The sequence below is a fragment of the Balearica regulorum genome, chromosome 1 (genome assembly GCF_011004875.1).
Source record: "Balearica regulorum gibbericeps isolate bBalReg1 chromosome 1, bBalReg1.pri, whole genome shotgun sequence".
Lineage (NCBI taxonomy): Eukaryota > Metazoa > Chordata > Aves > Gruiformes > Gruidae > Balearica > Balearica regulorum.
In genome coordinates, this window is record NC_046184.1 from 32365899 (window position 1) to 32379213 (window position 13315).

The 13315-nt window shown below is 37.4% G+C and overlaps 1 protein-coding gene across 6 annotated transcripts in view; it reads left to right on the forward strand.

The window, feature by feature from the left end:
• CNTN1 (contactin 1) overlaps positions 1–13315 on the forward strand; it is a 265155-nt gene that overhangs the window by 212300 nt on the left and 39540 nt on the right. For all 6 annotated transcript variants that reach the window (XM_075744721.1, XM_075744711.1, XM_075744701.1 and 3 more), the window contains 3 exons: positions 3209–3329; positions 7387–7545; positions 10861–11010. In XM_075744721.1, the coding sequence (XP_075600836.1) occupies positions 3209–3329; positions 7387–7545; positions 10861–11010 (430 nt within the window). The remainder of the gene's footprint in view (positions 1–3208; positions 3330–7386; positions 7546–10860; positions 11011–13315) is intronic.

Here is a 13315-nt window from a genome sequence, read left to right on the forward strand (position 1 = left end):
GCCCATGCTCTTTATTTGCTTTGTAAGCTCTTCTTTTACCACCAAGAACTTAGGCTTCTGAGGTATGGAAAGCTTCATCACCAACTGCATAAAACCTTGCTCCAGGAGAGCTTCTGAATCAACAAGATACAATACCATATCTATGGGTTGTTGATTTTTAAATTATGTTACATTTTCCCATCTGTTTTTCTTCATTTACATTTTAAGACCAAGTTCCCATAAGGGTGATTAATGTTAGAGCAACTATATGGGCATATCATTAATAAATATAATAAAGTATTTTAATTAAAGTGCTAACATAGGAATTAATTAGTGCTATTAAGAATTTGTAATCATTTGTTATTGAAGTAATAATATGATTATGAGAATTCTAGGTTTATGCAGTTTTTCTAAATGTTATTGCTTTGCCCAACTTTTGCTTATGTTTATTTGCAGATCAAAGTGCAAGCAATGATGAGAGATTCACAGGCAGTGTTGTTCTGTCTAGGATGACATTCAGTGTTAATAAACCAGCACTCAAATAGAGAACTATTTATCTCTTTTATTAAAACCAAAACCAATAACAACAAAATTAAAAAGAAAAAAAGAAAACCCAACAAAAAAAAAACCCTGAAAACTGAAGGAGTTGGAACTTTTGTGGCTACTTTGTTGTAATGGCTACTGTTGCAGCAGGTAGCTGCCCTCTCTGCTCTCATAGAAGTACTGACACTGATTTTTCTTCCTGAAAGCCATTGACTGTAGTCAAAAAAGGCTTACGTGTGGTTAGTTACAGCAAGCCAGTGTTCGCTTATGCAGTCATCCCCACAGATTTTCAAAGGATGCTGTCCTCGAAGGCAGTCCCCATGGAATTCTCATGAATAAACTGGGGGGGCACCTGCACAGAAATGCCACTGTCGCAGACTCACCTCATCTCTGTATCCTGCATGCACTTCGGCAAATTAAATTGAAAGCCCTGTCATATTAGTCTTGAGTGAAAAGTGTGAATATATATCTATATAGATAAATAGATATACATGGACGTAGTTTAACAATAACTAAAAGAGAAATGGTCAGAAATATATCAAGAATATTGGGTTGTTCACTGATCCAACTAATCTGTTTGGTCATTGCTAACAGCACTTGTGTCGCTAAAAAATTGAAAAGGTACAGCGTAACCTGCATTTCTCTCTGGCCCTGTGAGGTAATCAGCTGAAGTGTTGCTAGCCAGAATTAAGCAGTTTCTTTCATGTGTGCTTGATTCTCCTTTTATCCAATCAATGGTTTACCTCAGTAATTTCTTCAAGATTTGAATTCTTATGTTGGACCAAAAAAAATTGATATTAAGAGATTTCAGTTTGTGCTGAAATTTTATGCCAGCAGAATTTGAAGCTGGCATCCAGAATCCTCACTGGAGTTTGGAAAGGAAAAGGATGGTTTTATCTGGCTATTTTAATCTCCCTTAAATATAGACTCTAAACTGGCATTCTAGTTTCAGAACATTTGGAAAAGATTTAACCTTACTTTTTTCCCCCTCCTTTTCAATCGGGAAACATAAACTGGATGACATAGCTTTATTTCATTTCTTCAGAATGTCTAAATGCAGAGACACTAATGACAGCCCGTAACGTTTGAGATTGTACTGAAGGTTTTTGCTGTTCCCTAGAATCTTCCATGATGATGACACTAGTTCTTACACCTAAATATTCAGCCATTTCTTTTTTTACTTACTATTTTGCATCTGTATTCCTTTCGTTCCTGCATGTGAAGGTTTCAGGATTGCAGCGAGTTATCTCAGTGTTGTTTTTTAAAAAAAAATTCACATTTCTGAACAATCTGCAGTGAGTTAAGAAATCTGAATGTTGCCCCTTGCGCTATAGCGTGGTATAAATCCATCTGTTAATATTTTGTAACATTTTGACTTCCGTGAAAGCAATATCAGATATATTTTGGATTTTTTCTGAAATACCTTTAAAACCAACACATGTATAACCCCATGATTTAACCTCATAATCTTTTTCTGGAATAAACTGCAGGATAGATAAGCAAAATATTTCAAGTGTGTTATTTTTAAACATTTGTATAAATATCTTTCTTAACATAAAATGTGTTTTTCATTACAAATAGCTCTGGTGTATATAATGGTCTCTCTTCTACTCCTTGTTTTACAGGTGCACATCTAGTTACTCAGTGGGTTCACAGAAGTGTCAGGACAAAAATTTTTTATTCAGTTTGCCTATCTATACAACCACAGGCAGCAGCAGATAGTGGACCTTATATATGAAAACACATCTGTGTATTTTCCCAGTACTCTGGCATTGGTGAAGGTTGTTGAGGAAGGATTAAGGTCTGTGAGGATGATGATGAGGGTATGAGCCTCGTTGAACGGTAGATTGCTTCCCTGGAGGTCCTGATGCCGTTGGGCAGGGAGCAGCTGGGGCTGAGCTGGGGGGTAGCGTGGCCAGCACAGGGCAGGGGCCTCACCAGCAAGGGCCCGTCCCGCAGGGATGCGGGGCAGCTCTGGACCCTGGACCGTGCTGTCTCAGAGCCGGCCTGGAGCGCCGGCAGCCCGGTCTCCTGCCATGGGGGTTATGGTACTGTCATCGTCCTGCCCATCACCACCGCCACCACGCAGAATGGGGGTGGTCTTTCCTCTAAGGGGCCATGGCACGTGTCAAGCGTGATTCTTTCTTCGCAGTCGCTGCATTTTAGTATCTCTTTGGTGCATCTGTATTTAGGCTGTGATTGTAGCCTCTCGGCGATAAAAATGTTCGTACTGCTTGAGGCTTGGAAAGAAGAGGCAAACAGTATCCTGCTCTGCTAGTGGGACTCCATGACATATTATCATACAAACGTGCATAAAAACAACAAGTAATGGTGCAGAAAAGTCATCTGACTGCTGTTTATGAAAAAAATTCTTGACTAAATTTAATGTTCAGATATGGGCTTCAAAAAGTAAAAGGGAGATGTTGGCTTGTAAAAAAACATTTACTAAGACATCTGGTATTTTCATGTCCGGTAAAGAGCAGCAGCTCCTCAGGAAACACAGGACACTTCCAACAGCTGTCACATAAATCAGACATATCTTTGAGGGTGATCCCTTCTCGAAGTAAGCACTTGCTTTTTGGAAATAGCAACCGCTGTCTTATCAGTTGGGAGGGATGTGTAGACAGGTATGACATAGCTGTGCAGGGATGTTTACCAGCTTCACAAAGTGCTGTTTTTGTGACAGATTAAATCCAATGGTGAGCTGCTCATTAAAAACGTTCAGCTGCGGCACGCAGGGAGGTACACGTGCACCGCTCAGACCATTGTGGACAACTCCTCGGCTTCGGCTGACCTTGTGGTAAGAGGTAAGGTTCTCCAGGTGAAACAGAAATTTTGCTGATTTCCACCTAGATAAGCAGAGTTCTGGTTGCTTAAAGTATTTTGTTTCTCATCAAGAAATGACAGAAATTAAAAGGAGAAGTGCATGAACTTGCAAAGTCCTTAAAGTCTACCCAGGGTACTGATTCTATTCCAGACATTTAGAGGTCTAACTGACCGTGTGTTTTCCTGAAAAGCAATAAGGATTATTTTTTTTTAATGGGTATTTTCCTTATATTCAAATAATTGTTAGAGAGTTTAATTTGCTGTTCATTATTAAAAATAGACTTTAAGTATCATTTCAATGTATCCACTGTATAATATTTTTAAGAAGCCACTTCTGTTTTCTCATAAAGCTTTAGATTAAATTATTGTGTATAATACTAGGCCTAAATTAAAAGGATTCCTAGTTTTCAAATAACAGAAATCAGGACATTTGGGGTTAAGGTTATCACACTGTTAAATGATTGATGTCTGTTAAGTGTTACTGCGGTCTCAAAACACTGCACTTGCTCATAGTGGTTTCAGTAGCAGTTAATTCATGTCCTTTGGGCATTTTACTCTGTTTTGGGCCGCCAGGTATAACACATTCAGAAGTGCTAATGCTATGTAATGCTGATAATTCAAAGCAGACATAACTTGTAGTTGGAGCCGTGTTGCTGTTATGTTTTGCCCCAGACTCCAGTTATACTATAGAGCTGTATAGCAGCTAAGTATAGGTTGTGCCTTGGTTCTGAATTTCTGTCACCTGAGGATGTTGTGGACTTGAATATTTCTGAATTTAATTTTTGCTGGGTATTAACAGCCAGTGAAATGTCATCAGTTTTGGATGAAATGTCAAAGCAAATATGATAAGTGGTGAAACTGCAGAATACGTCTGCAAAGAAGAAGAGAAAAGTCTGTTCATATGCCTTGGTATTATGTAAGCAATTCCTTTTAAAAATAAAAAGAGAGACAAGGTGCCTTATCAAGCTTTTGATTCTCCTTCCAAACCAATAATTAGAATCATTGCTCTGAGATGATGTTCTGGAAGAAATTAGCATTCATTTTATGCTCAACATTTGAGTTTTAATACAATGAACACAGTTCTGCTTAGTACTGAGTAATTCTCACTACCATTTTTGTAAGTGGAAAACTCAGCATCTTACAGGAGCCAGGTTAAATATCTGATGAAATATGACAACGGTGACATTATAGTTTCACTGCATTGGTAGGAAAACACAAAGCTAGGTTCCAGAATGTCTCACCAATGAAGCAGTAAAGGATAGCCACTGTTCATGCAGGCACATGAAGATATTTTGTCTGTCCACAGAACAATTTAACAGTTCATATGGATTGTCCTATGTGATCTTGGAGTACTGAAATTGCTGTTGTGTTCAGGAGAACTGCTAGTGATGTTAGTACACTGAAGACTGTCAGGCCTCTGAGTGCACCAACAGGCCTTAATGGCCCTGACCGTTCGTCACCTGGATTCACCTCATTCACTGCTTGCAGTATGTAGGACTGCCATATCAGCACCTGGCTCTGCCCACTGTATTCAGACACTGAGGGCCTGTGCCCCATTGTTGAAGGAACCACCAGCCCGGGAGTTATTCATGGGTCCTGGCTCAGCTTTCCTGAGGGAGCAGCTGGCCCTTGGTGTTTCCCGACACATGCCATTTTCAGAAACTTCGATAGTGAGGCAAGAAGCTGTAACTGATGTCTCCTAAAGAAAGAAGGAAAGAAAGCTCTTGAGACTGATGAACCTTTCCATTCCTTCCAGCTTGAGGGCTTCTGAAGTGAACAGTCTTGCAGGAGAACGGGTGTCTCAGGCCTTACCTACCCGAGACCTTAGAGCTGGGCTAGCAAATATGCATGCTGCCAGGGTGGAGAGTTGACTAACAACCCTCATCTTAAAAGTCATCTCTTAGCAACAACTTCTACTTTGTGCATCCTGTTTTCATGTGCAGTGATGTATTTAGTCCTTACCTTGAAAGGGAGGTCTGAAGACAGCTAATTAGTAGATTAGTTTTCAATGCCAAGACTTGAATTTTAATAGAAGTTAGTTATGAGCAATCCAGTAGTCAACTGATGTACATTTTTCCAAGGATACTAAATGGGAACTATTCTTGGATCTTAGGAGAAGAAACAATCAGGAATTTGATTTTCAAAGTCGTAGGCCATAGTCCTATCAATTGTGTAGAGTGGTCACACTTATTGCTTTTTAAACAATGGCATATATATTCTTTAAGGAACCAGTCTAAATTTGAATACTTTTGGAGTCAAGAATGGAATTGCTTGCTCCTTAGAAGGATTAATTCATTGAAACTGAGGAATAACAATGTATGGTAGTATATATGTTTGATTCAGTTAATTTCATTTGATTCCTTTTGCTCAGATTTATGGAGAAAATAAAGAGATCAAGAGCTGTAGATACATTTGGCACACTGTGTGTTTACATCTGATGTAGAAATCTTGTTCCATTCTTTTTCTTGAGTTGTTTTTGTTTTGATTTTTTCTGGTTTCTCTGTAAATACCGCAGAGAAATATATCCTGTTATTTCTTGTTGTGTTTTTTTAATACGCTATGGGATTTGTTCAATCATATTGTTGGATAATTACCTGAATCATGTCAGTATATTATTATCTCTGAATGTGGAATCACAAAATGCCTCTCAATAGTTCTAAGGTATTGTCTCTGTTTTTACGCAACAGTTAATAGATATATCACATAACTATGTATCATTTCAAACAGAAGCATAATAACAAAACCAGAACAGTCTATATGAAAAGAATGATCTGAAAATATCTATAGGCCAGTTACTGAGCTTTGAGTTACAGAATTACTCTAAGTTTGGGTTTTTTTAGCACAGCATACTGAACATTGTGGTGTCTTTGTTACAGATGAAGATTCCTGTATTCACATATGTATGTGCCTGCATCACTCTCTTCTTAGCTTTCTGGTCTATGAAAAAATCATCTGTGCCTGTTGATCTGTCCCCCTCTCTTCTGGGGACCAAGGCATAGCAACAATAAAAAAGTTACCCACACAAAGTAGAGGTGTGGGAGTAGTATTAATTAGAAGAAAAATTCTAAAATTTGAAAAATGCATTTAGAAAAATGCATTCATTCCCTTCAGCTGTGTTTGTCTGTTACTGTATTTTGAAGAAACAGAAAATACTCTTTAGAAATTATTTTATAGGTCCTTCTTGATGATCAAGACTGAAAGGGCAGATATGGAACGACTTTTGTGAAAAATGTTTTCCCTTTGATAGCTTAGTGCTTCTGTTCCTTGGTGGTGATCTTTATGGGGTTATTCTGGTGCACAGAGGTTGTCCGATTTCACCCATGTAGTTCGCAAGACTGCTTTTAGTTCAGTGGGTGTAGTGGATTCCACATCTTGGCATGGGTTTTTGAAATTCTTGCGGGAAGGCTTTTGTTCAACTGTGTTGAAACATTGTCTAGTTCTGCTTTCACTCAAGTTATAGCAGTCTGTAGGAAGTTTGAATCTGATGATGGCTTTACCACATTGGGGTAATATGAAGACCAAGAGAAATGTGAAGAGGTCTATAGAAATGTCTTTCAAAGTATGATTTTTCTCCTATATAAGTTACAAGATTCTCCATATAAATTTCAGTGAGGGCCAATATGGCACAAGCAGAAGGGTAGATTAAAGGTGGGCCACCAATAAGGTCATCATTAGGTGTAATTAGGAAGAAACATTTTGTGGGGTTTTTTCCCCGACTCTGAGTTCGCTGCTGTTAGAAAAAAAGAGCAGCAACAGTTTCAAAGTATCATTTTTTGACTTAAGAAAATCCTAAAAAAAATAAATCTCCAGGAGTCACGGAAGTTTCATCTGGTAGTTTTTAGATGCAAGGATATTTGTTCTCTGAATCACTCTGTAGAGTATTAAAATGTATATATACATTTTCAATCTGTTCTTAAGTAGAAAGTGAGATTCAAAAGCCTTGTATCTGATAAATACAAGTAGGAAAGTTAGTGAACTTTCATTTTCAGAGTATTTAATTTGTGAATTGAACTACCTTTTTTTTTTTTTTCCCCTCAGGTCCTCCAGGCCCTCCTGGAGGTATAAGAGTAGAAGAAATTAGAGATACTGCTGTAGCACTTACCTGGAGTCGTGGAACAGACAATCATAGCCCTATTTCTAAATACACTATCCAGTCAAAAACCTTTCTATCTGAAGAGTGGAAAGATGCCAAAACAGGTAAGAGTAATGCCAGAAGTAATAAAGTCAATAGGTTTTAAAGTGTCTGATTGTTAGAAAGCTGGGGTAAGCAGAAAATAATCACAATAAAAGGAAACCAGGGATACTATTAATGTCTGTACAGGATTTGGGAGCAGGTACCGTCCTGTCAGTGTGTTGTCAATAGGTTCATTCCCAGCACTTGGAGGGCCTGAACTGAATATCAAGAAATATGGAAAAGAACAGACCAGAGTTTTTACCAGTTTTTTGCCTTTTTCCTTGTTGTTTGAAACATTCCACATCAACTACTAAAATAGTAAAAAATTATTTACAGGTTAATTTGAACGACAAGTGGGTGTTTTCATTTCTGTATTTGTTATGCAGAAAGTTGGTTAAAATTGTCTGCTTTATCCTGGGAGCAGACTAAGTTCCAGTCGTGTTAAAACTGGCACCCCTAGAGAAAACATAGCTAAGATTATCCTTCTAACCACTGGATGTCGTCATTGTGCCACATAATTGCAGTTGAGAAGGCACCTACCTGAACGCAAGGCATGCTAATGTATATTTCTTTGCAAGATTTAACATAAATGCATAAATTATTAAAGTATTTTAAAACTACTAGTATCTAGTACTACTAGTATGCTTTATGAAGGTTAGCATTGCCACAAGCTATACAGAATCTGTCCTATCAAAACTATTCATTATGCCACCTTAATAAATTATAATTTAAGTGCTTTTCTGTGGAATTAGGGCATCACATACTCAACATTTCTAAATACTAAGAATATAAAAGTTTCACTTATTGTCTTTTATTTAAGTTGTCCTTTGAGACTACAGAGATAGATGTCTAAGAAACAGTCTTTGACATATTGACCTGAAAATCTCTCTTACATTTTTAGAGTAAAAAGTTAAAAATACTAGGCCTACTGCCTTAAATCGTATTTCCCTTCTAGAAAAAATAGTATATATAGCTCTATTGTATATAATTACCTCCAACAGCCAGCACTATCATATGACTTACATTAATGTAGCTTAGAAAATAAAACTAGAAGGTTCCCCAGTCCCTTCCTATCTCGTATATCTTGTTGAATAGTTTCTGTAGGATAGATTTCTTTGACCTTTAAAAAAATAATCAATGTGGAAATTAGAGCTGTTCAAATAACTGATGATTTGCTTCAGTAACAATATAAAGAGGAGGGAGGATCCTTTTAGACCAGCCTCTGCTTTTTTCAGGATAAATTATATTTTATTTCCTATTAATTTTTTTTCTTTTTAGTTTGAAAGAAAAAAAGGAATTGGGAAGAAACAAGGTTATAGGAACATAGCAGAAGAATTTATAAACAGCGAGTGGCAGCTCTGATACTGCTGCTTTTGTGCTGCTTGTTACTGGAACTAGAAACATGTGTAGGACATACAAGTGTTGGATTCAGATCTTTGCTCTGTCTGGTTCAGAGCAGACACTTGAACCCCTCTCACTTGTCAGGAAGATTCCCTGTTTGCAGTGTTGTAGGCATGATGGGATGCACTTCTCTGCATCTCTGAAGTTCTTCTGCTTCACAGAATTAATGCGATAGTCATTGAGACATGCAGTCAGACCTTGAGTCTTATCCTGTAGCATTTTGAGTGGGATTCACATCTTGAGTGGGACAGGGACGAATCTAGATTGTTGAATTCCTTTTTTAAGAAGCTAGTAGGAAAGATATACGTAATTAATTTCTGAAAAAGTTGAAATGAACTACTCTCGTGTTTTCAAAACCGTTGCTTTTTCATTTGAACCACACTGAGTAATTTTGATTAATAGATGACTCCCTCAAAAAATAGGTAAAATCACCATAGTACCCATAACTGGCACCACTGAAAGCTTTTACTTAATTTCTGGGCTCCTCCCAGTTTGGCTCAGTGTTCACTTTCATATGAAAGAAGTGTGATGAATAGTCCAAATTGATCTCTCATCAGTGTTCAGGCTATCATTTAATGCTGCTAATTTTCAATGTGTGGAACAAAAAAATATGCTTTGGCATTGCGCTTTGGAAATATTATTGTTATTATTGCTACTACCATTATTCCCAAACCAAATCATTCATCTCAGGTTGCATAATATTGGACGTGCGTGGTGAAAGAAGTATATTCTACTTCACAGTTTGGAAATATGTATGAATGGGTTATGCAATAAGTTGTTTACATTTCTGTTGCTCTTTCCAGTTAAGGGGATAAGATTTTCATTGTACTGACTATTCATAATTATTGTGGGAATTTGTGGCACAGTAAGGTTAAATGAAGAGACTGAAAGTAGCCCAGGAAAAGGAATGCCAAATTTATATCACGGCTTGGATGCCATAGGAGGTTTGCAATGGCTTTACCGACTGGACAGAAAAATAATTTGAGCAAGGATGAGGGAGGGTGGTGGGCAGGTGGAAAGAAAATGGAAAGTGGTTTTCTTTCTCCTTCAGGGCCTCACTTTGGAAAGAAAAATGTAATGATCATTAGGGAGAGGAAAGTTGTGTCACCATCCAGTGCTTACACTGCTGTGCCTGAGTTTTTCGCAGCCATTGCGTTCATATTTTAGTTCCAAATCAGCTGCTTTTCCAATGCAGAATATCTCATTTCCATCTCCCTCTGAACCCAAGACTCTAATTTGACAAACAGATTAAAATCCTCTATCTTTCTATAACTGCAGACAGCTATAGAAACAACCCCTATTGTCTGTGAATTGTAGACAGAGAGTCATGAGTTACACATTTTATTTATGGTAAAGAAGCTTATCCTTATGACAATAATAAGTCTTTTCACAGGAATTGCACGAACACTTGCTCTTGTTGGATCAGAACTAGATAGCAACTTGTGACGTGCTCACTAATAAGGTGCACGAAAATATGATGATGTTTTATAAACCACTCTTTATCAAGTGATCGAACCCTACATTTGCACATGACTAGCCTTTGTCTAGATCATGGGTTTTTATTTTACTGTTTTTGCATTCCAGATTTCTCATTGCATTTGTCTGTAGGTAAAATGAAATTCTACAACTACAATATGTAATTAGTAAGGATACCTCATAACTACATGTACTTCTTTTGCTAGTTCACACCCAGTTAAAACTTACAAGTCTATAAGGGCTTATCCAAGATAGTGTCATAGTTTCCAAATTCCCAGTCACTGCCATGAGTACTCCTTGTAAAATGTGGTATTCCTAATGTACAACATCAAGTTTCCTTCCACACCTATGCATGGTTGCAGAACAGTGGCAGTTTTGCCAAAATAAACCACCTTGTTGTCTGACCTTACTGTAAAACTGCTGTTTTCTAAAGCAATTTCTTATTTTTTATTTTTTTTTAGAACCATCAGATATTGAAGGAAATATGGAATCTGCTACAGTGATTGATTTAATTCCATGGATGGAATATGAGTTCCGGATAATAGCAACAAACACTTTGGGGACAGGAGAACCTAGCATGCCATCACAGAGAATTAGAACTGAAGGCGCTCGTACGTAAACAGAAAATGTCAATTTTTTTAATGTCCTTCTTAATTTTCACATTTTTATTAATCAGTTTTGTAATTTTGTTTTTTATTTGAAAAATACACTGTATAAGATGCATATCTAGAGAATGTATTTTCAGCCACCCGCTATTATAGATTTTAGTAAGCAAATACCAGACTGTCCAGATGTGGTAGCATCAAAACAGACAGGAAAAAAACATCGTGATATAAACGGCAAATTTGCCTTCATTGCTGAAACGGAATCATAGTGTATCTTTCAGAGATCCTCCGCTGTATCTATGAGCCAGGTTGTGCATGTATGAATGCTTGCACGTGCTTGGGACCCGGGTACAGGACTTAGGGAAAAACATTAATGTGTTTAACAAGGAAAATGCCCATTTGTTGTTTGGTTTGTATTCTAACTAAAGAATACCTGACAGGATGTGCGTTATAAATGGATAATGCCATTTTTCTGTGATTGAAGGTTTGGTCTTGTGTCTTCTTACTCCATGTCAAAAGATGTGAAATTATCCGACACAACATATGCCCTTATCAGTCTAATTGCTCAGTGTTAAAATCTCAGAGCGTATTTAAGGATATCCTTTAGGCTCAGGCATGTCCTTTTAAAAATTCATTGTCCAAAATGAGGAATTAGATGTTATTATTTGAGATAACACATTCTGGTTCGACTGTACAAAGGAGATAACAGCAGTGCTCTAGGAGGTAATGTATCACTGCAAAAAGACTGTATCCAACAAAGCCTGTATACCAGTATATCCTCCTTAACATATATTAGCACCCATGTGCAACCTAGATATATTTACAATTGCTGTCCCGTAGCTGGAGATTTGAAACTTAAAATGCAAAACCAAAGGGTAAAAATTATTTTTTGCAATTACACCTGCTAGGCCATTGCTTTGATTAGATAGTATTTTCAAAATAAGATGTATTTGCATTGCAAATTTCAAAACATTGTTTAAAAAAGACCCACATTTGGTCCATTAAAATTTTTTGTTGCTTAGGGAGAAAGGAAATACAGATTGATTAAATTAATCTGGACAGGGAAGGAAAAGCCACAGAACTTTAATACTAAAGTAAAAGAAAATTGCTGCCTATAAAATTGACTATTAACATCGTCTGTTGTATGACTCAACATCTGTATTTGCAGGCCCAGGAATCTAATTGAGAAATCTACACATGCTTCCTGGAGTGCCTGGTGCACAACAGACATTTTTGAAATGTCCGAAGAGAGACAGAAAGGGAGGGGAAATAATGCTCACAGGTGGAATAGTGGTGGCGTCCTGCAGTTTGCAGTGTGCCACATTTATGGTATTTGTTGTAGCCTCCCAAAAAATGGCATATCCTCCAGTTTTGTAGCAGGACGCAATGCTTTTGCAAGAGATAGTCTGTTTAGTCCTTTGTCTGATTCCCCATGCGCAGCATCATTGTCATCTCTGGCAGACTGTCAGACATTTTTTGGTGAAACAAAGCAAAATGTTAATGTCGTCTTCCTAGGCATCAGTCAGCACTTCTTGCCATGTCAAAATAGGGTATAAATCAGTAATGGTTTGCAGATGAACTTCTGCGGCCAAGCGCATTTTCTGCCAGGAGCTGGAATTTGTTATGAGCAGCAACAATAGGATTTGGGTTGCACTGTGAACTTTCAGAGTACTACAGAACCAGTACTGTGTGTGCCTTTTCATGTAAATCTGAAGAAAGTAAATATTTTATTTTACAAACAACAACCCATATCCACACATTGTAGTTATTTTTAACATTTGTTCTGTGTTAAACAGCAACAAACAGTGCTGCATCTTTGTTGTACTGTATGGGTGACAAATAATGTCTGTTAAACTCAAATGTTATCAGTGTCTTTTTCAATTTTGAAGTCTCTCTTCATGTAAATAACTGTAATTTCAGTAACTTTGATTAGCATCATTTTAATGAAATCTGCTTGCTTCATCGGTAACACATTTCACAGTGATTTCTTGAAATTCAGTGGATCAAAGTCTGCTTATATGGATTTTAGCTTCTGGATGCATTGGAGTATTTGTCTAAGTATAGCTGTCTGAATTAGTAACCTGGTCTTAATGGAGAGAGAAACCTGGGTTTAATGGTTGAGAGAATGAGGGAGATTCTCTTGAAAAGGGTGATTTGTAAGACATTAGACAGTGTTTTTTCTTGTCTCTGGCAGCCGGTGTATCTTCTGTGACTGCTTAAGCATTCTTGCAAACCTCTGCTTCTAGCTCAGCACTAAAGTTACATGCTTATAATAGATAGTGTGACTACTGTGTATTTCAGTAGTAACAAG